This window comes from Neolamprologus brichardi, chromosome 23 (assembly GCF_056152115.1).
Source record: "Neolamprologus brichardi isolate AB-2024 chromosome 23, ASM5615211v1, whole genome shotgun sequence".
In the NCBI taxonomy this organism is placed as follows: Eukaryota; Metazoa; Chordata; class Actinopteri; order Cichliformes; family Cichlidae; genus Neolamprologus; species Neolamprologus brichardi.
The window spans coordinates 445,063-469,472 of NC_142125.1; the positions used below are offsets into that span (position 1 = coordinate 445,063).

Here is a 24,410-nt window from a genome sequence, read left to right on the forward strand (position 1 = left end):
TCAGCAGCTGTGCATGGGGGCATTAGAGCGGGCTGTCTGCAGCCAGGTTTCTATTTACATCCATCTACAGTGAGAGAAACACTTTGTCACCTCAGTTTAAAGAAGAAGGCTTATCAGCACGGAGCTGTTATTCAGTTATTTGACTTAAGATAAGTTAAACAGATGCCTGGTTTCTGAGCGCATGTGACACACTGAACAACTGGATTTGTGTTGGCACAACAATGTCAGCACCAACTGTCACTGCATAGCACACTGACAGCGACATCGAGGTCATTTTAGAAGAAAGGGCGAGCTGCTGTCCCTCTGAACTGATAAGTCCTGAATCTGCGCTGAACTGGATAAGGAGCAGATAATTATAATCTGCATTTAGACTCCAGTTCTACCAACAGTCCAAACGAGCTGCTCTTATCTCAGCAGTGCGTCCATGGTTAACAACAACAACAACAACAACAATAATGATGATGATGATGCAAGGTACTCATTTTGTTCATTCTAAAAACAAAACATCAGACAAATGAATAAAAACCGACAAACTGCACAGAAGTGATAACCTATCCATCTGTTGTCATTGGTATGAACAGCAATAATTAGCTCGCTAATTACACTTTTGTAATGATCTTTTCATAAATACATAAATAATAATCTGACAAAAGTAACTCTGTGTTACTGTATTTATTTCTGTTCATCTTAAACAAAATGAAAAAGAAAGGCTTCGAGATTATTTATGCAGCTGTGAGTAAATGACCGTGATAGGGCCGTGCGCCGGTGCGCGCGCATGTGTGCGGGAGCGCGTGCGGGGCTGAACAGCTGAACCTGCAGCAGGCGCGCGCGGAATGCAGTATCCGGTAGAAAGTAACGGTACTTTTAAGGAAACTGCTCACCAACAGGCAACCAGCAACCAGAAGCCAGTGGAGTGGGTGGAAGCGGTCGCTCCTCGGATTGTTCCGCACTCTACGTTTTGTGGCTTCCCAGAGGAATAAGAAATAAAATCAATCAAAGCAGGAGGACGAAAGCACTGAAGAGGTAACGTCTGGTTTCATGATTCTGTAGCACGAGGGGGGGGGGGGGGGGGGGGGGGGGGGGTTTGAAAAGACCAAAGTGTGTTTTTAGATTATTCACCTACACCCTGAATTAACCAACTCTTTGGTCACTGCGGCCATGCTCATTGTGTGGCTCTAGCTTCACTGCTTAACAATAGTTTTAAACGTGACTGAGGTTAGAATCAGGATTTATGTCATGATTTTGCCAGCTGTGCACAGAAATCACCTTTGTTTAAATATTGAGAGTATTTATTACAAAGCAGGGTTTTTATTTATCAGCAGCAATAGATTTATAATGGATTTCTTTTTTAAAAAAAAACTCTAAATTGGAATTGAAACAGTCAGAATGTGGCGTGAAGATCCACAACGGGCAACAAACACTGTCACCCATTCACCTCTTAAAATGAGGGTGGAAAATCCAATCAGCCGTCCCTAAATCAAGCTACACCCTACCAGACGCCCCAGCTCCAGCAGTGTGCTGTAGGCCTAAAATCATGCCTGGACTAAATTGATAACTGTAATTGCTTCAATGAGCCGCTCTCTGCTATAATGTAAAAGTGCTTCGATACTTCTGAAGTGGGGCTGAGCCCACCTGTGAGGCCTACAGTGATCCGCCTCAGTGTGTTGACTGTTGGTTCAGTGGCAGAGCTTCTGATTGGCTGTGCCGGGTCACAGTGAGATCTTCATATCTGAAAGGTATTTGGGGACGCTGATACACAGCAACAGTTTTAGTGTGGGGTGACTAACAGCCCAAACAGCTCTCATTCATCCAGTTGTCCTGCTCTCAGTTTGGCCATTTTGTCGAGGGTCTGTGGGGCGACATGTGGGTGCCAGCTTGAGCTGTGTCCAACTGCCTATCAGTCATCAGAAATAGTCACGATCACATGCCCGAGAGCCACAAGTGGGCTATAAATAGGGCCGGCAAGCTTCCATTGCACTCTTTCTCCAGATACTGAGTAACGGCTCTGCAGTGGTAACAATGTGACAATGCAGACAGACAGTAACTGTGAAATGTAGCAAAACGACAGTAAAGTGCTGCATTGATATTCAGCTAAAGGATGAAAATAAAATTAGGCAAAGATAGAAATGGCATTAAAATGATTGATTCAAAACACAGATTAATAAAAAAACTTTAAAATTAGGATTTTAATCATGTAAAATTAATTAGTATTAATTAATTAGTAATTAATTAATGTAAAATTAGTCTGCCATGTTGTCGGCTAAAGGGAGCACTTCTGTGCGGCACTACATGGCAAAGGTTAACAAACTCATCCTAGCATGTATCTGTCAGTTTAGCTTTAAGCTTTATTCTGCTGTGATGAGTGAGTCGTGTCTTCGTGTGTTTAACAGCAGAGTCTTAAAAACACGGTCGGCTGGTCGTCAGTGTTTGAACTGTGACTCGTGTGCTTTGCAGGTGAAGAACTTTGAACAGAGTGTGTTTGTCGGCCTGTCACTGTGGTACAAACATGACTGAGGTGGTGCAGGTGGCAGCTGTAGATGCCCACGACGTGGAGGATAAAGAAAGCGATGTGACAGCCAATGACGTCGAGGGTAGAGGCGAGAGAGCATCCACAGAAGATCAGGAACCTCGTGGCAGGAATGAAACGGCGAGCGATGAGACCGACAAGACACACGTGAACGGCTTGGAGCACGAAGAAAAGAAAGAGCAACATGAGAGCTCGGGAGATGTTAATGGTGTTTCACAGAAGGAGGAGGACGAGGAGGAGGAAGAGCCTGAAACAAATGAAGACCAGAACATTTCTGATGTGGCGTTCAAAAAAGAGGTGAGATGAAACACACTGGCAGCATCTTTACTTTTCTGGTACCATTTTTTCCCACATCAACAAACTCATCATTTCTTCGACTGTTAAACCACAGAAACTCCTCAGATCCAGAAAGTTGGTGGCAAGAAGCTACGTGCCAAAGCTCAACAAAGACAAGGAGAACGTGACGAGCAAGTTTGAGGCCATGCAGAAGGCCAGGGAGGAGCGCAGCAGGCAGAGGAACAGGGACGAGCAGCAGAAGAGGAAGGAGCAATACATCAAGGAGAGAGAGTGGCATCGCAGGAAGCAGCAGGTCAAAGACTGATAACCCCACTAACCCCCCACTGTGATCTGCATGGCATGATGAGGCATGGCGCCGTGACAGAGACTGCGGTTTGTGAGAGAACTCGTTTGTTTACACCCACACATCTGTCACATCTGTCACATCTGTCACATCTCATGTATTCACCTGCTAAACGTTGTAGATATGAGCTCATTTTCTGTGCTTGTTGTTAAAGTGACCTTTAATAAAAAGCCATCTTTAACCATATTAATATGCACCAAAGAACTTTGTCACCACTACTTTAAATTCAGAATTCACCATATATCAAATATCCACGTGATAGTGAAACAGCATGAACGATGCCCGAAACGTTTGAATCCAGTGATCAACTAATCAGATTAGTCCATGAGGGTAAATTGCTTTAAATTGATTTCATATATCACCAAAACGTCATTAATCCATAGAAAAAGCAGACATCACTGAGAATGATCAGATCAAGAATCACAGGTTAAGCTTTTCTTCCTAATCGACTGCAGTGAAATAAAGGCAGTGATACGGTGTTATGTGATTATCAGGCACTCCTTCCTGTGTACTGCTGTGCCGTAGCTGGCCAGGCTCGGACACCTGCACTCATCCCCTATCTGTTCAACAACACGACGGGCCAATCAGAGGCCTGCTGCAAGCCACATGACCCTGCTATTAGCAGGGATTAGGCTCGTGTTCTTGCTGGGACCAGCATGGCTCCTGAGTGGCAAAGGAGATGATCCCAGCTAAACCGTAACCTCAGCTCGTCACACTTTCTATCTGCTCGATCACAGATAAAAGAACTGCTCGCTTCCAGTGATGAGGAAGAGGAGGTGAAGCCGGCGAAGGTGGAAAAATCTTACGTCCCCAAAATCAAAGGTAAGGGATGGTAATGAGCGATGACTATCCGGGAGGAAGACGAGGCTTAAGGCTCGTGTCTCGCTTTGTGAAATCCTCAGGTAGCGTGAAGGGGAAGTTTGCAGAGATGGAAAAACAAAGACAGGAGGAGGAGAGGAAGAGGATGGAGGAAGAGAGGAAGAAGAGGGAGGCCCAGGATAAGCTGGAGAAAGCCAAAATCCAGAAAGAACTGGCTCAAAAAGCCGCTGAGGTCAGTGAACCTGGGCTCAAAACAAAGTGTGTTTTGGTGTTTGAGAGGCTGCGATGGAGCAGTGTGGTTACTACTGTGATGGTTGATCCTCAGCTGCCTCTCCGATGAGTTGTGATTGAGATCCAAAGAGTTGGCACAGACTGGATGCAGGTCTGAATCCACCAGTAGCATTGCTGACATGACCAGTCTGTGAACTGCTGGCACACATTTAACCTCACCACGCAGGAAAACGGTTCAAGCTAAATCAGACGCAGATTTCCAATTAGTCCACTTTCAGGCTTCTTATACATTCAGACGGTGCAGTTCTTGGAACTGGTTACGTAAGTGATCTCGTGCCAAATAGGCAATTACAACAGCGCACTACTTCTTTTCCCTGATTCTGCTGCTGTAGCAAAGCAATAAGGTTCACAATGCTGACTTTTATATGGATCCTGTTCAGTTTGAATGTGGCTGCAAAGCTCTGCCTCAGTCATCACTAACAACACTGAGCCTGAAGGAGCGTAACACTGTTGGTTTCACTGAAACACAATCGGAAAAAACAAACCCAAAAGATATTTTGTCCTCATAAACTTGAAACAATAACTTTGAGTGTAACTGAAATGTTTGCTTATTTCGACTGAATCAGTGAACAGATTCCTTTTACTTTGTATGTCTGTAACAGAATTACGTGTATCTGGGCCCTGATTATGGTAAAGATCAGATCATGAAGTCAAATCACAGTTTCTTCAAAGCTCGTCTAAAAAGCTACTCTAACCCCTGACCCCTGACCCCTGACTGCTTCTTTGTGCCTTGTTGACCACATAAGACAATGACGCTTCAGATCACACCATTAAAAAGAGCCTGTTCACATATAGAAATGCACTGATCTGGAAACAGCTGGAACAAAGCTGCCAGGTGTAGACAGCAGATGACTGGCAGCTGTTTCCCACACAGACAGAATTAGCTCTAGCCGTCCCTGCTGTGACTGCTGCTATCTTAGACTGACACCCGTAACTGACCTACTGCGAACTGCAGAGTCGCTCCACACACAGTCCCAGTGACTGTGGGAGGTTTGCTCTCTCAGTGCTGCAGACAACACACACAATAATAATAATAGTAATAATAATAATAATAATGATGATAATAATAATAATAAAATAATGATAATAATAATAATGATGATGATGATGATAATAATAATAATGATGATGATGATGATGATGATAATAATAATAATAATAATAATATGATAATGATATTGATAATGATAATAATAATAATAATAATAATAATAATAATAATAATAATAATAATAATAATAATAATAATAATAATAATAATCACAGTTTATTTGTGTTCCCTTTGAGTTTATTTGCCAGAAAGACAAAAAACCCACAGTAAACAAACATATCTGACTCGTCACATTTGCTTTAATATAAACTGTGATGATATTGTTGTTGAGAATTCTTTAGACCAGGGGTCGGCAACCTGCGGCTCCAGAGCCTCATGCGGCTCTTTAGTCCTTATACTGCGGCTCCGCGTGGTTTGGGAAAATAAATTAGTATTTAGCTGAAGTGTATTTTATTTATGTTAGTTCTTTTTAACTTGTACTTCCAAATTGGAAGATTATTGTGATATTGAAATATAAAAATAAAATTATATTCTATTATTTTTTCATCGCTCAAAATAAGAGTCACACTCGCGGTCGCGGAAGCCGGTGTACCCGCCGAAACACCGTGCATTTATCGAGACTTTCAACCCCAGGTAGGCCAATTATAGATCTTCGGATCCACATTATGTCAGCAGCTGTTCTCCACCGTGAACTATGTTAAAGACAAACAGCGCTCACGCCTGACAGATGACAGCTTACAGTCCTGCGTTCGTTCGGTTCGGGACCAGAAGTCTTATTGTAAACACATCACGGCAGACCGACGAAGTTTGCATGAACACGCTTTTCAGCATCTCTTTATTGACCACTTTTCACACACGGTTGCTGTACGCATACAGCCGGCTGTAGCTTTTCACCTCACAGCCCGACATACACCACCAACAACACAACAGCACAGATAGCGCAGACGTAAAGGCAGCGAGGCGTGATTGCGGGTGTGGCTCAGGTGCGTCCGCCTCCCCTGCAGCGGCGCTGCAGACCACGCCCCGCCGCACGCATTAACCTGGTAAAATACATATTTAGGCAGAATTTTGCAAATATCTATTTTTAATTTTTCAGCAGCATAGTGCTTTTTTACCAATTATTTTTTAAAAGTCAGGTCAAGGCTCCAACAGCCCAAAGGCGATATAAGGGTGGTGGCTGACAACAGTTTTTGTTTGCTGGATCATTTTAGTTCAGCTGGGTGTCTTTCCTTTTGTTATATTTCTTTAAGAGTTCAAAATGTGTTGATTACATAAATAAAATGTAATTTTCTCTGTAGCACTTCAAGGATTTCACAAGCAACACACCTTAGTTGTTCACACAAAGCATAAAGGTAAAAAACAATATATACAGTGTTATCTTCATTTTAGATGTCAAAAAGTATTTGCGGCTCCCAGTGTTTTCTTTTGCGTGGAAACCGAGTCCAAATGGCTCTTTGGGTGTAAAAGGTTGCAGACCCCTGCTTTAGACCGTGATTATCGGCTATTTTTACTTTATCTTTACTTTACTTTAGGAAGGAGATGACACAATCCTGGTGCGCGTGGTCCCGGCGAAGCCGTCACGACCTCCCGGCAAAATCAAAGTGAATTTTGAAGACATGGAGAAGAATCGAGAGGAGGAGCTGAAAAGGAAGGCAGAAGAGGAGAAAAAAAGACGCTATGACGAAAACAAGCGCTCCTTCCGGGAAGTGAAGAGACGCTCAGTTAATCAACAGGTAAATGAAGATATCAATATGAACGCAGTGTTAACAGGAGATAATGTGTTTTACAGCCACAGGTCTGCTTTCTTTTGCATTAGGATGAAGAGGAGAAAGCTTCCGATAAGGTTCAAGTGACTCCTGGAAAGCTGAAACTGACATTTGAGGAGCTGGAGAAAGAAAGGCAGGAGCAGAGGAAGAAGCAAGCTGAGGAGGAAGCCAAACGCCGCCTTCTAGAGGAGAAGAAAGCTTTTGAGGAGGCCAGGCTGGGAATGGTACACATGACTGCAAAACAGCAAGCATAGCTTTTGTACATGTGCGATTCACCGGCAGATCTCATGAAGGCAACAAGTGTGCTTTAGCAGCTTTAGCATTCCCACAGTTGCTGTACATCTGCATGTCGCTTTGCAACCCTCCTCTATGCAAGCCTAGGGCGGTACCAGAGAAAAGCCACACACACATATCTACAGACGGATATAACAACCTTCGTCTGACTGCCATCATCTTCCAGTGTACAGTTATTTCAAGCAAATCACGAGCCATGTGAAAATATTTCAGGGATTAACATCTCAAACAACTTTAGGGGATTTGTGTTTGCACTTGTGCTGTGAAGATGGCCTAATCACGTTTGTGATATGTTTGTGTCTCCTCAGGAAGAAGACGAGGAAAGCACGGGACAGGAAGACAAGGAGGAGTTTCGCCCAGGAAAACTGAGACTGAGCTTTGAAGAGCTGGAGAGACAAAGGGTAGAGGAAGAGCGCAAGAAAGCAGAGGAAGAGGCCAAGAGACGGATGGAGGAGGAGAGAAGAGCTTTTGCTGAAGCCAGGAAAAGCATGGTCAATATTAACTCTGCATTTAATACAAAACATTTCTCTCAGAGTGGAGAGAGAGAATCTACATATCTGTTAATTATGTCAATGAAATTGTTTGCCTTAAAAGTGAAGATTGAAATTTTGTGCGTGAGGAAGCGATCATCTGCCAACTGATTGTTACGCTCTAGTCAGCAGCTGGTTGGCCTGGTTAGTGAAACAAACTAGTCTGGACGATTATCGAGCTTTCTGTGCAGAGCTAAGCTGCCTTTACTCTGTGTGGCGGTGAGATCAACTGCCTTTTGAAAACCATGGCAGTCAGAAACTTCTCACATTCATGTGGTCTTTGCACTTTTCCACTCAGCTCGTAGACGAGGATGACGAGGTGCTGATGGCCTTGCTGAACCTGGAGGGCAGTGAGCCCGGGAAGATATGTGTCAGCTTTGAGGAGCTGGAACGCCAGAGGAGAGAGGAAGAGCAGAAACGGGCAGAGGAGGAGGCTAAGAGGAGACTGGAGGAGGAAAAGAGGCTGTTTGCTGAGGCCCGCAAGAGCATGGTAAATGTCCATCACTTGCACAGTCTGCATGTATTGGACTGATCACTAATGCGTTACAGCTTTGTTGTGCTGTTAAAGCTTCAAGTTGATTTGCTGCTCAGCTCTCCTGTTACAGAGCAGGAACACAGGCATAAAAAGCAGTTTTACGATGTTTGTAAAACAATCAAACACAGTTTTGTTCAGCATCGGTGGATTAAGCCAACACGTGAGCCTGCAGAAGTGTCTGTAATAGATTCATGCTGCACATCAGTAATGATGGGCTACAACTGCACTGCTGTTTCCTTGTCTCAATTATTTCTTCAAGAGCCCTGGTCTGGATCAGGAAAAGTCTGCATGTGGAGATGAAACAGTAAGAGATTTTCAGTTTCAAATGTAGTATAAATTATTATCAATGTGCTCCCTACACATCCAAGGACACAGTGGCCTCCAGACGATGCATCTTGGGTTTTTCTGCATGCAGCTGTTTATCTAATGTTTGTAATGCTTTCAATTTGCAATTGCTTTTGCAAATTGAAGACGTTACTGCTGCAGGATTTCATTAAACATTAAAATGCTGAAACACTTTTGTGGGTGCTTGTGTGTTTAGGTACTAGATGAGGACGAAGGGATGGTAAAGAGCGAGTCTCAGGAAGCCCTGCACCCCAGGAAACTGGAGATCAACTTTGAAGAGCTGCTGAAAGAGAAGGAGGAAGCTGAGAGGCGACGCAAGGCAGAGGAGCGCAAAAAGAAAATGGAGCAAGAGAAGCAGGAATTCGAACAACTCAGACAAGAGATGGGCGAGGTCGGTGTCGAGCAGCTGAAGATATCAGACGACAGCCAGTCGAGTCGTGTTTTACAGGAAATGTGACTAAATGTTTAAAGTTGTTCCAAATATCGTTACAGGAAGAAATAAACGAAAGCTCGGATGTTGTAAGCAAAGAGTACGAAGAGCTCACTAAGCTCAAGAGAACCGGCTCCATTCAGGCCAAAAGCCTCAAGTCCAAGTTTGAGAAGATCAAGCAGCTGACTGAGGAGGAGATTCAGAAGAAGATCGAGATGGAGAGAGCCAAGAGGAAGGCCATCGATGATGAAATCAAGGAGAGAGAAGCTGAGCGCTTCCAGGAGGTAAGAGCACTTTATAGCACGTTTGTTTTTCATATCAATGGAAGATGATCTTGGCAGCGTGTATTACAAGTTTTTGTTTTTTCCGGAGGATGAGGACCAGGAAACGACTCCAGCGAGGGCCGAAGAGTCACCGTTCAAACAGAAAGTGGACATGCGAGCCCGCTTTGAGCAGATGGCCAAAGCAAGAGAGGAGGAGGAACAGAGGAGGATAGAGGAGCAGAAACTGCAGAGGATGCAGTTCGAGCAGCAGGAGATTGATGCCGCGCTCCAAAAAGTAAATCTTCCATTTTCATGACAAACTGCACCGAGACAACAAACGAACAAGTTTTTGTTTTGTCCTCTGTTTGCAGAAGGATGATGACGTGGAGGACGAGGGCAGCATCATTAACGGCTCTGCGGCTTACGAAGATGAGGAGGATCACGCCAGGTCAGGGGCCCCGTGGTTTAAAAAGCCCCTCAAAAACCAGTCGGTGGTGGATTCTGAGCCAGTTCGGTTCACCGTAAAGATCACCGGGGAACCGAAGCCAGAGGTGACCTGGTGGTTTGAGGGAGAGGTGCTCCAAGATTGTGAGGACTATCAGTACATAGAGAGAGGAGAGACATACTGCCTCTACCTGCCGGAGACCTTCCCCGAGGACGAGGGAGAGTACATGTGCAAGGCCGTGAACAGCAGAGGCACGGCAGCAAGCACCTGCATCCTCACAATAGAAAGTAAGACCACCTTGGTGTGATTGCATGCCCGTCTGGACATGAACCTCTCTTCACGAAGTGGATCGCATGCTCCTCTTCCTCGTAGACTCTGCCAGACGGCGAGTTGGATAACCGCTCTTCTGTTTCTTTCTTGCAGCTTACGACTACTGATGCCGCCTCGTGTTCTGGAGAGTTTCCCTCTGTCTCTCACTCCTGTTGTAAAACGTCGTCCCTCCTGGCATTGTCAAACAGAGGGAAGGAAATAGCAGTATGCTTGGCATTCCTAAGGGAGGGACACATAACACACATATGCAAAAAACAAAGACAAGATGTTGTTTACGTATTGCTCAAATGTAAAGCTGCATACTCTAGGATGGAAGATGATACCTGTGCCAAAAACAGACGTGATTCTTGTTCCCATGACAAGGGCTGCACCAAAACGTCAAAACGATCTCTCCTGCGCGGCCCTGACAATATTCGTCATACCAGCACATTTCCTGCATTGTTCTGTAAATATCACACGTTGGTCCATTAATGGCAAATGTTACGTTTGAGGTATTGAAATGTTAAATGTAAGATATGCATTCACTTAAAGAACAGCAGTTATATGGACGATTTAGAGGCAGCCACATGTTGCAGGAGCAAAACAGCTGCATCCCTGAGTTTTACTTGCAGCCTCTACAGATAAACATGCACCAACCATTTTTGTGTTAAATGTGCTACACTTAAAGTTGTCGAGGAGTGATAATGAATATAAAAGTAGACTTTTCCGATTATTTGTCGTATATTATAAATAGAAAAAAACCTTTTAATAAAATGAACACAAAGAACTGCATTGTTGATTTCTTTCATTGTTGCAACCTTTGCAGCAACAAACTGCAACCTGTTGCCTGAAAGGACGGACCGTCCCGTCACGAATGAGTAACCACAACCACCTGAGGAAACCCATCATCACTCCACAAACACTAGCGTCCCAGTGTAGCATGCATCCATAGTATAGCACAATGAATGGAGCTGGATGCCAATGAAATGCAGTGGGTGGTAATTTATCAAAATGAAAAGTTCTCCATAAAAATGCTGAAAATGTGTTTGAATGATCAGTTAAGACATAGACAGCGAACCATGGTTCCAAACCATTGACTGTAGAAAACATGGACAACGCGACAGCTCCCCAAAAATGAAGCCAAAACGTCTCTATCGCCCCCTGGTGTCTGGCTGCAGTATAGGTCATAAACCCCGCCTCCTCCATGTTAGCGGATGGGACTCGGGTCAGAATAAAATAAATTAATTCTCCTTAGATAATTTTTTTCCAAAGATTCTTTCTTTTGTTTTCAATAGTTCTCATCACGCTGATTGATGTTCAAGGGGTCTCCTTTCCCATAAGTTTGATTCTAATTCCTACCGCGGTGAAGTTAAATTGGGGTGAAACGTCATCATAAGAGCTTTGACTGGCAGCTCCAGTCACGGAGAAACTTGCGTATCTCTGTTCGGGAATAGCAGATAGAGCGTAGGCTCTGAGAGGAGGGCCAGCGTTTACGCTACGAAAACACGACCGAGTGTTTTAACCTGACAGCCTGAGGTGTTCTTCAGTAAACTGGACTACCCGACAGAAGGACCCGAGGCCCCGCTGCACTGTTTCGGTAAGTTAAACGTGTTTGTAAGCTACTCCGTAACTACCGTCCTTAGCTAGCTCCTGAGACCTAGCTAGCTAAAATTAGCAGTCGGCTGTCAGGGTTCGTTTAGTTAACCCGTGCAGGTGAATGCATTTACTAAAGAAATCAAAAGAAACGCCCCGGGCTGCTCAGTCACTAATTACTGTTACTGTACTTTTATTACAAGTGTTATACTGTAAATGCAGTGGGTGGTAATTTATCAAAATGAAAAGTTCTCCATAAAAACGCTGAAAATGTGTTTGAATGATCAGTTAAGACATGGACAGCGCACCATGGCTCCAAACCGTCTTTTTGTCCAACACAGAGCTGTGCAGAGAAAACATAACAATAAAGACATGCACATAATAAAAGAACATTATACATGTTCATAAGAAAAGACTGTGGGAAACTGCAAATACATAAATGTAACCTTTCAAGAATGAGAGGAAGATGAGAGCCAGGCCCGTCAGCTTTTCCTCATAGTACTTTCAGACACATGGTTTAGATACAGGGTCACATACAAGTCAACAATATTTCTCTGCACGGCAATTATTTCACGGTCAGTCTGTTCCTTTGTCGTCTCTCATGTCTTAAAACACATTGTTCCTCTTGCGCAGCAGGGGGTGAAACAGACGCACTTAAGCAAGAGTTCATGAAGTTCTGAGAAATCTGTGTGTGCGATGTGTTCTAGGACATGCAGTCTGTTTGGCTTCTGGTTAATCTTCAGAGTAATATTAAGTTGATTCCCTTTGTGATCCTTTTTCCCAGCCGTTTGTGGTCCTTCGTCTCGTGTGTGATGTTCTGCTTTGCTAGCCTTGGTTCTTTTGTTCTGTTCAGCTGTGTTCCCCATGTGTTTCCACTCTTACCTCATGTGTGTATTTACGTCTTCAGTCTTCCTCTGTTCTTTCTCACATTGTTGTCATACGTGTCCTCACGCGGTGTGCTCCACGTTTCCTCCATAGTTCATGGCTTTCCATGTGAGGTATTATTACCCTTTACACTCGTGTATTTTGATCTTCTTGATATTGTTTATATAATAATAATAATAATAATAATAATAATAATAATAATAACTTTATTTATAAAGTGCCTTCAAACAAAGTGCTGTACAGCTATTTGAAAGTAAAAAGATGAATAAATAAAAGAGATTTATTCAGTACAAGTAAAACCACAATACCTTAAAAGTTAAAAACAGTAAGAATTTAAAAACTAAAAGGCAAAGAATTAAGACCTGTAAGATAGGGTGAACAGACCTGTCTTCAACTTAGTTTTAAAAACCTCCACAGAGCAGCCTGCCTAATACCTTGAGGGAGGTTGTTCCACAGAAACTGGGCATGAAAAGAAAAAGCTCTCCAACTGTCTTTGTTCTGGCTCTAGGAACCTTTAGAAGGCCAGAGTCCTGAGATCGGAGAGCACGGGGGGGAACATAAAGGTGTAAAAGGTCGGACAGGTATGGAGGTGCCGATCCGTTTAAAGCCTTGTAGGTGAGCAGCAGGACCTTAAAATCTGCTCAAACCTGACAAGGTAGCCAGTGACGAGATCTCAGTACAGGGTAATGCGCTCAAATTTCCCAGTTCTTGTTAAAATGCGAGCAGCTGCATTTTGCACCATCTGTAGACCTCTGAAACATTTCTTTGGAAGCCCAGAAAGAATAGCGTTACAATAATCAATATGTGAGGACACAAATGCATGGACAAGAACCTCTGCAGAGTCGCTTGACAAAACCTGTCTGATTTTGGCTGATGTTCCTCAAATGATAAAAAGCAGTCTTTGTTATCTTTTCTATATACTACTGTTTATGCTTTTTCATTAATATGTAGCTAAATTATAAACAGAAGTCTTTCTAACCTTGTACCATCCCTCCTGTTTGTTTAGGCATGGCCCGTGGCTCAATAAGGCTCTCTACAGTTAAATGTGGCTGTTATCTCAAAGTAGTTCCCAGTGCATCAGACGTCATCTCTTTGTGTGTGGCTTGCTTCCCATTTTGATCTGTTGATCATCATGCAAATCAGGTCAGGTATCTGTGTTTATAATATAAGGCACAATGTAGTTCTGATAGTTGTTGCTAAGTTGTCTTAACTGTCATAATTACGTCTTTTTCTGCAAAGATCAGAAGTTATTGAGGATCGGGTTGCAGAAGTTTCCTGCCCTTCAATGACTTAACAAGCAAGCTTCTCTTTCGCTAACCTGATGGCTCGCTTTCCCTTTGCACTTGAATTACACTTAAGTCTGATTTTATCATCAAACATTTTCCTGGTAAATTTATTGGATAAGATTCAGATAACACAAATGTTGTCGGAGAGGTCTTTTGAATTTGTGGTCAATGGGAGTAATAAGGTATCCAGCAATGGTTCCAAGGCCTCCCATAATTAGCAGGTTCCTTATTTTTGGCAAAGGGCTGGGATGTAGGTTCTGGCTTGAGGGACTGGAATGTCAGATAAATCCAAAGGTGACACTACTTTAATAAAAACAAAGTCAATGGAGACCCCGATCGATGTGCTGAAAAAGCTTTTTCTTTTATTCTTGCAAGAAGAAGCAAAATTGTGATAATCTGAGAGGACGCTGAGGAGCAGTCCTGTCAGCTTGTTTGAACCATTCCCAGCATAGTTTCATAGCACTTTCAGACACATGGATTAGATACAAGGTCACATAAAGCTCTAAGATATTTTTCTGCACAGCGATTATTTCATGGGCAGTCTGTTCCTTTTCTCTTCTCTCATCTCCAAGCACACATTGTTCCTCTTTGTTGGGAGGGTGTGATAATTGAAATAGTGACACTTGTTTACAATCACACTGATTTCTCCAAACTTAACAGTCACGGAGGGGAAATGATCATGAATCAAATATTTAAACAATCACAGTGATGATGTATTTAAATTAAAGATGAAACATCATTTCAGCAGCAGCTCCTGAGCTGTTTATTGTCCGTAACAAACAATGTAAGACAGAATATTGATTTATTATCTGTGGTGCATCTCTGTGGTATTTAGATATCAGATCATCCCAGACTGGTTTCTTGAACATGAGTGACGTCACTGTACTCACGTGGTTTCCACAGTAACCACATCTCAATCTATAGAGCCGCTTTGGGATGTGGTGCAACAGGAGATTTGCATCATGTGTAGTGAACAAATCACTCAAGGGGGGGTCCAATCCAGTGCCACCGAGCTGTACCTGATAGAATGAGTGTACCTCTCCACAAACCTGAGAGAAGGGCACCAAGGCTAGCTAAAGTAGCCTAGGGCAGCGGTCCCCAACCTTTTTTGCGCCACGGACCGGTTTATGCCCGACAATATTTTCATGGACCGGCCTTTAAGGTGTCGCGGATAAATACAACAAAATAAAACTAGTACCGGTACCGAAAAAAAGAAGATTTATTCATAACACGCGTGAAAAGACTCAGGAAAACCGAGTAAACGATAAAAACGATAACAAAATAACGCTGAAAACCGATTAAAAACCCTGAAAACCAGACATTTCACACCTGAGCCTCAACTCTCGCGGCCCGGTACCAAACGACTCACGGACCGGTACCGGTCCGAGGCCCGGGGGTTGGGGACCGCTGGCCTAGGGCATCGAAAAGGCTCGAAGCGTCCTGAACGACTAGCTTTGCCATGGTAACGCAGCCAGCAGCCGTACAGGGTCTGAAAGGGCCGCAGTTTCACGGAGCTGTAGCCCCCGCGAGGACACCCCACGACACCGAGTGGAGATTGCATTTTTTTCACCCTGTTTGAACCTAAACTGCACCCAGTCATAATTTATTAAGACCTTAACAATAAGCAGCTAACTCAGCTCTTCAGTGCTGTCGGCGCAGCATCCCGCTGTTGTTTGCTAACACCATGGCCGCTTCTCGTTGATCATTTATGCTAACACGGACAGACTCGTCCTCGGCATGGTCCCTTCAGTCGAAGAGGTGTCTTCGTCCCTTGTACGGGAGTATTTGAGTCGTAAGGTAAGTCGGCTAACGTGTGGTAATTCAGACTGATAGCTCATCACAGCGTTTCTGTGCAAACCGCTAACACTGCTAGCTAGCTAGCTGCTAGTTTATATCGATGCGATTCTGCTCCAGCGAGCGTATCTGTAAGCAGCCCTGCTTTATTTAAAACAAGAAAACGTGCATGTAGTCGTAGCAGCAGTGCATGCGACCAACATGCAAGCTTTCGCAATATGAGTAAAAATAAATAGACTAATTCCCAGTTTGTTTGTTTTTGTTGGAAATGTTGTTCAGGGGCTCAAGAGGACCATTGCCTGCATGGATGAGGAGCATCCACGCACAGAGGCCAGTATCAACAACAGGTCGGAGCTGAGGCAGATCCTCAGCATTGACGATCTCTACAGGAAGAACAAGGTAAGTGTTCAAGCTGCAAGGTGACTGCTGTGGTGCACAACAGGTAACGTGTGTAGCTGATCTCTCTGTCACTGCAGCTTCACAATAACCCTCTGAAAACATTACTGGAGGTTATTGTAAAGCATCTCATTGAACAAGTGAAGAATGAGAAACCAGTGAGCAGTGAGGTTTCCCCACGGAGAGCCCAAACTAGTCCGATGGATAATGGAGGAGAGGAGGACAGCACCCCGGCTTCTGTTCCAAGCAAACAGACCAGATCGAGGTATTTTACAGGCAGCGTTTGTGAGGCATTATTTTCTACTGATTTTACTTTCTTTTCTTTTGTAATAATGTGCTTAAATGAATATGCTGTTCTCTTTCACAGGCTTGATATAACAGCAACATTTCCTTCTCAAGCTACAAATGCTTCACTGATGCCAGCAAACGATAGAAAGTCCAGTAATAGTCAGACAGGTTTCTGGGGTCCTGACTTAGGAGTTCAAAAAGACCATCCAGCGATGGATTCCCTCCAAGACAAGACGAGCTTAATCCAAAAAGAACCAGAAAAAAACACCTCTGAGACCACCCAAAGGAGCAGAACTAATCGCATTAGGAGAGGCATATTGGCTGGACCGGTACCCCAGGTACTAAAGCTTTTATGCCTAAAAACATATGTGATTGCGTGCTGATCTGCTGTTAATCCTTCACTTTCTCCTTTCAGGAATCAAACAGAAAACGTAACAGTCGAAAGGTGTCCCAGCCACTGCTCAGAGGAGAAGAGGAAACCAGACCCACTCAGGATGGACGTTTAGTGACTGGAGGTTTACAAGGCAGCAGAAGTGGAATCGGCTCAGCTGACTGTGTACGAGGGGGCCGCGAGGCGCCGAGTGTTTCACAGAGAACACCGAGTGAAAACAGCTTTGAACGAGTGAGACTGAACATGGTGACGACAACAAAGTAAAATAGCTTTAAGTTGTTTGACTCAACATAATAAGTAATGGCTTCATGCTTTCCCAGGCTTTGTTCGCAATATTTACACGTTGTTTTCCTTTTTAGAGCAAAGACCAGGCCGAGTGTGGCTGATCTGGATGCGTCTGCGATGGTCTTGGGTAAGTGCTGTGCAGTACAGGGCTGTTAAAAAGTGTTTGTCCCTTTCTGATTATTGATTTATTGATTTCTTCTGCATATTTGTCACCTAAGCATTCAGAAAATCAAACAAACCTTAGAGCGTGATAACCCGAGTAAATACAAAGTGGTTAAAGCTGAGGTGGATGTCAGCAGCCACACCCTGACTCCCTGATGAGTCAGTAGTATTAGTTAGATGGCTGCCTCGCTGCTTTGAGACCCGAATGACTGATGTAATTGATGGAACCATAAATTCTGCTCTCTGCTATAAAATCCAGAAGGAGAATGTTTAATCATACGTTTGTTTGTGAAGCTCAAGTGCACAAAGCCCTGAAGCTCACCGGCAGCAAAACAAATACTCATACTTTTGGAATGACCTTAAACAAAAAGGGGCAAAAAAAAAGCCCCCATTGAGACTGGATTGAAGCAATTCTGCCAAAATTCCTGTTTGTGGCACAACCAGTTATTAGTTTAAGGTTTGGATAATCGTTTCCCATTAAAAGTGAACTCATTTAAAAACGGCATTGGTCAAATACTTTCTGTCTGTGCGGTCCGGGGCTTCACTGATTGTTTCTCGCCCTTTGAAAACAAATCGGTGCCTAACGTTTGATTTTCACGGATATATTTGTGTTACTTTTTTAGATGACATCGAGGACTATGATGACGACCTGCGAGAACTCTGCGACGCCCCTCTGCGGGGAACCTTACCCGAACGCAGCCTCGCCGGTCGGCCGATGGACCAGCGCACTGCCACGGTGGGTGATTCACACCAGCGTTTCTCTCAAACTGCTGCGCAGACTTTCTGCAGTTGCCTTTGATTATGTCTTTGTTTTCCATTTATTCCCTCTAGGAATTAAAAACACTTCTTCTTGGTTCCAGCCTAAATTGCTTCAATATTGAGTGGAGGAATCAGGGCTTCACGTTCTCAGACACGCATGACCTCCGATATGGGATTGTGCAGAGAAAGGTGATTTTAATCAAGCCGGATGCTTAAATTGTTTATATTTTCACAGACTTTATTTAATTGTGGCTTTGAATTTTTAAGGGAGGTCCGTGTGGAGTTCTGGCGTCTGTTCAAGCCTTTGTTCTCAAGAAACTGCTGTTTGAAAGCACTGAGAGCTGTACCGTGGGCCTGCAGTAAGTCACCCTTTAGTTCATGGCATGAACCTCCGAGCACTTTATTCCAGTCACTTTCTAAAGCTGTTACTTCACACGAGGGAATGATATTCAGCAGGTGACTTCTGTATTTCAGTTTCAACCGTGTTATTACCAGAGACGGCCGCTTCTCACTCACATGAGATTTTTTTCCCCCTTCAGGAGGTTAAGACCGTCCAACAGCATCAGGAGAAAGAGTCTCGTTTTAGCTCTGGCTGAGATCTTGTGGAGGGCTGGCGAGGAAAAACAAGCCACGGTTGCAATGTGAGCTCTCCAGTTTTACTGATGCACACAACCGTTTTATTGGTGTGATATCTGCAGATACAGATGTTAAGAAGTGCGTTGGTGTGAGTCTCGCGTCGCTACGTTTCTGAAGGTGTTGCTGTGATTTTGTTGTTTCGAAACAGAAATTCAGGGAGAAATCAGTTCATCGCAGCTCGACCCTACAGATCTGAGGGGGTGCTTGAAAAGGTACACGTGTTTTATATTTGCACTGAAGCTAATCAGAGTGAATGTGAGATAACTGGTGAGGTTCATAAAATGATATTTGTCAAACAGCCATAACCAGGAAACTTTGTGCTTTGTTCTGCTGAAGTTTTACGACTCGTCTTTGTTCTAGATCACCTGTTTGACTGTGGAGAACCTCAAAGATCTGGAGTTGATCCTTGAGCAGCATGTTGAGCAAGTGAGAGAAGTTTCTTCTCCTTTTCCCTCTGAGGACACAAAACTTTATCATCCACTTTCCTTTTTATCTGTTTTTCCCCACAGTTTGAACCTGGGATGTTGGGCTGCGTGCTGCTGACCGTGTCTGCTGTTCTCTCGCGATCCATTCAAAAGTACTTTTTTTGAAAACATCTTTTATGCAGAATAAAGTTGCTGGAACCAGACTGTGAAACGACTGTGATGTGCTTCTTCTTTGTTTAGAGTGCAGGAAGATATGGATGTGCCCACCACCACGCTGATTGGAGCCCATGGGTACTGCACACAGGTATTGTGCTAGTTGGATGCTGTGATGCTGCGACATCAGGTGTCTTTAAAGTTTAGTTTGGAAGATTCGCCTCTAGGTGTCACTAAATCCTCAACAATACTCTTTAACTGAGCAGTGAAAAAGCAATGAAACGCTCGGCCGCTCGCTCAGCGCCGTTTACTGTTACAGGAACATTTCTTCATGTTGTCTTTGTTGTTTTTGAACATACGTGTTGACAGTACACGCCACGCCGTCTGAGCTTTACAGGAGGTAATGCACAGAAACACGACACAGTGATAACTGTGTGTTTTCTCACCAGGAGCTGGTCAACCTGTTGCTGTGCGGCAGAGCAGTTTCCAATGTGTTTGATGATGACGTGGAGCTGGACTCGGGCAACGGCAACATGACTCTGCTCAAAGGGGTCAAAGGTCACTGTGACGTCGGCCTGCTGTCCTTGTTTGAACATTATAACATCTGTAAGGTGAGAAACCCCGACCCTCTAACAGACCACCAGTTTGATTCATGTTACAAACCCTGACTTCAGGCCCATCGTTCACTCTGAGGATGGCAGCGTCGCCACAAGTATATTCTTAAACTATTATAGAATCTATATGATGTTCAAGTCAACATGTGTGACGCAGCATTTGGAAACCAGTACTCAGAAATCTTCATTTTAACTGGAGTTTTCCTAAAAACTTGTTTGTAAATGAGTGAACTCATTATTAACCCTTTAAGACCATAGAACCAAGTCTGCCAGAGCTTATATTATATGTTTACATGCTGTGGAGCCATTTTTGGGAGCATTTCAAGTTGATATACATCAATACAACCATTATAGCCTAGATTTTAATAATATGTCTGCATTAAGTGCATAGTAATTACATAAATTGCAAAAAAGTGCAATAATCTACAAAAAAATTGAAAATCGTTTTTGTGTTTTTAACATATATTTCTAGTTAGAGAAATTTAAGAGGCTTATCCCTCAAAACTGTAAATACAAAAAAGTTGCACAAAATAGTTTCCCACCACAGGAAATTTATTTTGAGTGTCTTCATAGTTTTATTTTTGAAATACACCAATTTTTATACACTGCAGGAAAAACAAAAATAAATATTATAATGCAAATTTGCAAAAAAGCAGCATATGCATCAAAATAAACTATTTCCAGCAGTGCAATATGAGTCCTAAGCATCCCAGAAACCACACAGAAAGTCATAAAGTCAAACAGAACTTTTGAAAACACCAGTATAGGCTCATGAGGCCCTGATGGTAAAAAACTACATTTCCACAAAATGACGTCACTTCCGGTTTCGGGCAGGTCATGGCAGACATGCGATAGTTCGCGCTGACGTCTATTCCAACGTAGGAAGTGTTATGAACAGCTGATCGGATCAGCAAAGCGTGTTTCTGGAATATTATGTTTTTGTTGCTGCAAGTGCTTTTTATGCAGTTTTTGCAAAATTATATGTGGAAGGAAACTGTGACCGAGGACAAGCTGATGGCATAAGATGTAAGTACAACTCCTCCGGTTTCATATGCAAAAAACATTATTGCGCTAGCTCACGTGGTTGCAGAGCTACCGGGATTTAAAAGTAGTTGCGCAAAATGGAGCGTGCTGCTCTGACCGGCTTTAAAGGGTTAAGGGGCTGAATTTCACAGACTGTCTGGTCAGGTCACACCCTGAGGTCAGGAGGGTTTTCCTCTCATGGTTGAAAAGTTTGAATAAGGGGGATATGGGTTTGCGTCACGGCTCAGCTGTTTTTGTGCACACTCGGGACACCAAAAGCTCCAAAAACACCCGAATCCTTTAAAGCTGTTGTAGTTTTTTCTTCGGCCGGTGCAGAGCTTCCAAACTCGTGAAATCTCGGAGCTCCATCTGTGTCTGACTTCACTCCTCTGCTGCTCGGCGACCTTCTGTTACGTCGACTCTGTCGTAGTTCGTAGACGTCTTCACATCAGGTCGTCGGGAATAAATGGTTAAGATGGGTGTGGCTTACGTACAGAGCAGTAATGCTGATGTGATCAAAGGTGAATCTCCTGAAAAACAATTGGCTTTCTTCTTCTAAGGTAGGAGCTTACCTGAAGACTCCACGCTACCCCATCTGGGTGGTGTGCAGTGAAAGCCACTTCAGCGTGCTGTTTGGCCTGCAGAGGGAGCTGTTGACCAACGAGGGCGGCGGCACGGAGTTCGACCTCTACTATTTCGATGGACTGGCCAACCAGCAGGAGGAGATCCGCCTCACTGTTTGTACGTAGCATCGTTTATCTGATTGTCTTTGTCTACAGCCCCGTGTTTCCAGTCTGTTTATAACCCCCGGGCCTCGGACCGGTCCGCGAGTCGTTTGGTACCGGGCCGCGAGAGTTGAGGCTCAGGTGTGAAATGTATAGTTTTCAGGGTTTTTATCAGTTTTCAGCGTTATTTTGTTATCGTTTTTATCGTTTACTCGGTTTTCCTGGGTCTTTTCACGTGTGTTATGAATAAATTTTCTTTTTTTCGGTACCGGTACTAGTTTTATTTTGTTGTATTTATCCGCGACACCTTAAAGGCCGGTCCATGAAAATATTGTCGGGCATAAAAGGCGCAAAAAAGGTTGGAGACCGCTGCCTTACATGACGTCTACAATGTGTTGGGTTAATCGTGACCTGTTTTCGGTCAGATTTTTCCACGTCGTTGCTTTAGTGTTCCTAAAGCTGCGAAATAAAAATGCTTTTACTTCTAGCTGTCGGCAGATTGTCCCAGAGCAGCCAGGATGTGGAGACTGACCTCACTCCTCCTCTGGAGCTCTGTATCCGAACAAGGTGAGAGCCGTCACACACACAGATCCCTGAAACGACCATAAAATGTTTCGACATGTTTTGTTTTATTCAAATTCCTTTTAATCCTGTAACGAGTTTCGAAGCTTTAACAGACGAGTCTGTTCTTCTTCTTGCAGGTGGAAGGATGCATTTGTCAGCTGGAATGACACGGAGCCTATTCTCTGAGTGACCATCTGTTTTCAGTTTGCTTTTGTTATTCTGCTGGTTTATTTCACGTCGGTTTTATTAAGTATGAACGTGACATTGGACACAGAAAAGTGCGATCGAAAGCTTCAGAGCCCGAGCCGTAAGAAAGTGAAAACTGACCCGTTTAAATTTGGCTGCCATCCTTTTCGAAGCAGTTCCTTTGTTCCTCTTCACATTCCCTGGAAGTCAGCTTTTTAATGGATATTTATTTATTTTGAATCCCAAAGTGCTGCTTCTGAGCTTCAGTTAAACTTTTAGAGGCGCATCTGCCGCTGGTCATAAAAATACGTGCACTCCTGATGTTGGTTGTGCAACATCTCTCTGAATAATGACGCAGCGACTGTTTGTGTGTTTTTATTATTTACTACTTCATTTGTTTTCATTCAACAGGAATGATTTACAGACTACTGCCAGTAAATGCTTTTTAGTAAAATGAAGCCGGGGCGGTCCACGAAGAGCCGCAGCGCTCGCCATAATCTGCAGGTTTTGTCCTCAGTTGACTTTAAAGGTAACAAAGTAACAGAAACATTGTTACATTGTTACCATTTCCTTTCCCCTGTTGCCGAGAACAGGCAAAGGAAAAACTTTAATGTTGACACATTTTGTTCAGGCCAAAACGTTTCCTAATAATAACGACGTTCTTAAAACGACGTTTTTATTTCTGATGGCAGCGCGTCAGCTGATGCACACGACCACGATCCATTCACGCGTAACGGGAACGCTCCCAGGACCTTTTGATTGCACTTCAGCGTTACTGTTTGGTCCGTCTGAGACGAAGCGTTGTGCATCGCGTCGTCTGTCACAGCCTGATCCTGCTGACGGACATTTACGATGTTTTTGGGGAATAGTTGGTCTTTGAAAGTTTAGCAATAAGAATATGTGCATGTGAATGTTTTAGATGTGTTGCTGCAGGACAGTGTTCACCGCAGTGGCCTTCTGCTGTCAGCTGGTCCTATTAACATAAAGCATCGTCTCCACATTTTACACTAAATTAATTTGATTTCTCTCTGATGAATATTTGGTAAATGGACTGATTCTCACACTCAAAGCGCTCTATACAAAATATATGTAACTATTATTATTTTAAGGACTTATGACACATGTAATCTAGATTAACTTTTAGTGAGTGTGACATTCCTCATAACTGCCTTGATGCTTGTTCACGTTGGACGAACCACCTGTGTGGACAATAAAATAATTGAATACCTCAGCTGTCTCCATGCTCGATGTTTTCTACACTAAGCACTGCATCCTCCTGCTGCCATCCGCCGCCGCCCAGTTGACACACATACAAAGACAGCAGCTTTAATGAACTACTTATTGTGGGTTGATGCTCTGTTTCAAGAGCAGGTCTGTAATAGCAGGTCACTGCTGTGGGAGCATGGTGAGTATGGTGAGCATGTACTTGTATTGTGTTTAAAGAGAAATAAAGGAACCGTCCTGAACACAAACCAACAAAGGGTTATCACAGTGTTAGCTGCTGAGTGTGCTCGACAGGCAGACGAAACTGAAACTATACCGAGCTCCATCTTTACATTTATCCATCAAATGCATCCAGAAACGTTTTGGACCCAACTCACAGGGATGCTCTTCAGTAAATGAGACTCATCAGCTCGTAGAAAAAATGATAAAAATTCAACCACTCAGGAACAAAGAGCTAAACAGTGTTTTTTTACATGCCTGTTTAACTTTTCGTTGTTTTGTTTTAGGTAATGATTAAATGTATTTTGGGTTTATTGTTTATTAAACAAATGGGGTTGGAGGACAGACCCGTGTGGAACGGCGGGCCCAGCCTGCTTTGCGATGTTTCCACCAGCCGTCCACGCACTGTAGTTGCCCTTTCGTGGCGTCGTCGCGTTTTCGACTCCGGACACGCCCTCTCTCATCCAGGCGTCCGGGCCTCGGTCAAGCTGGTCAGCTCTAGGTTCGTTTGGCCGGGCCTTCGTAAATCGGTGAAAGAGTGGGCAGCCGCGTGCATC

The 24,410-nt window shown here is 43.7% G+C and overlaps 2 protein-coding genes across 5 annotated transcripts; both read left to right on the top strand.

The window, feature by feature from the left end:
* The first annotated feature begins 821 nt into the window (after window positions 1–821).
* Window positions 822–11,032, top strand: nexn (nexilin (F actin binding protein)). Of its 3 annotated transcripts, XM_006803299.2 has the most exons (15): window positions 822–1,023; window positions 2,455–2,824; window positions 2,919–3,116; window positions 3,905–3,989; window positions 4,070–4,218; window positions 6,861–7,061; window positions 7,145–7,318; window positions 7,697–7,879; window positions 8,217–8,408; window positions 8,713–8,757; window positions 8,995–9,189; window positions 9,291–9,512; window positions 9,601–9,786; window positions 9,863–10,223; window positions 10,360–11,032. In XM_006803299.2, exons 2-15 carry the CDS (start codon window positions 2,507–2,509, stop codon window positions 10,371–10,373), a joined length of 2,523 nt encoding a protein of 840 aa, XP_006803362.2. In that variant the 5' UTR covers window positions 822–1,023; window positions 2,455–2,506; the 3' UTR covers window positions 10,374–11,032. The 3 variants fall into 3 exon arrangements, with proteins under 3 accessions (XP_006803362.2, XP_006803361.2, XP_006803363.2); XM_006803298.3 differs by lacking the exon at window positions 10,360–11,032 and having other exon boundaries at window positions 9,863–10,339; XM_006803300.3 differs by lacking the exons at window positions 8,713–8,757; window positions 10,360–11,032 and having other exon boundaries at window positions 9,863–10,339.
* A 3,987-nt stretch (window positions 11,033–15,019) lies between these two features.
* mindy4 (MINDY lysine 48 deubiquitinase 4) lies at window positions 15,020–23,641 on the top strand. 2 transcript variants are annotated; one of them, XM_087836162.1, is made up of 18 exons: window positions 15,027–15,806; window positions 16,083–16,202; window positions 16,280–16,464; window positions 16,567–16,825; window positions 16,903–17,138; window positions 17,238–17,290; window positions 17,949–18,061; window positions 18,157–18,273; window positions 18,352–18,443; window positions 18,624–18,725; window positions 18,869–18,932; window positions 19,081–19,146; window positions 19,230–19,297; window positions 19,386–19,449; window positions 19,748–19,909; window positions 21,496–21,676; window positions 22,149–22,227; window positions 22,362–23,641. In XM_087836162.1, the coding sequence occupies exons 1-18, from the start codon at window positions 15,747–15,749 to the stop codon at window positions 22,408–22,410; spliced, it is 2,070 nt and encodes a 689-aa protein (XP_087692288.1). In that variant the 5' UTR covers window positions 15,027–15,746; the 3' UTR covers window positions 22,411–23,641. The 2 variants fall into 2 exon arrangements, with proteins under 2 accessions (XP_087692290.1, XP_087692288.1); XM_087836164.1 differs by lacking the exons at window positions 22,149–22,227; window positions 22,362–23,641 and having other exon boundaries at window positions 15,020–15,806; window positions 21,500–21,641.
* Window positions 23,642–24,410: the final 769 nt, after the last annotated feature.

Excerpts from the sequence above, each read along its gene's own strand:
- nexn (XM_006803298.3), top strand. The coding sequence starts at position 2,507 with ATGACTGAGGTGGTGCAGGTGGCAGCTGTAGATGCCCACGACGTGGAG. Across the intron at positions 7,880-8,216 it reads CTGAAGCCAGGAAAAGCATG|CTCGTAGACGAGGATGACGA; the intron begins GTCAATATTAAC and ends TTTTCCACTCAG. Across the intron at positions 9,513-9,600 it reads AAGCTGAGCGCTTCCAGGAG|GATGAGGACCAGGAAACGAC; the intron begins GTAAGAGCACTT and ends TTTTTTCCGGAG.
- mindy4 (XM_087836162.1), top strand. The coding sequence starts at position 15,747 with ATGGTCCCTTCAGTCGAAGAGGTGTCTTCGTCCCTTGTACGGGAGTAT. Across the intron at positions 18,444-18,623 it reads AGCTGTACCGTGGGCCTGCA|GAGGTTAAGACCGTCCAACA; the intron begins GTAAGTCACCCT and ends TTCCCCCTTCAG. Across the intron at positions 19,298-19,385 it reads CTCTCGCGATCCATTCAAAA|AGTGCAGGAAGATATGGATG; the intron begins GTACTTTTTTTG and ends TTCTTTGTTTAG.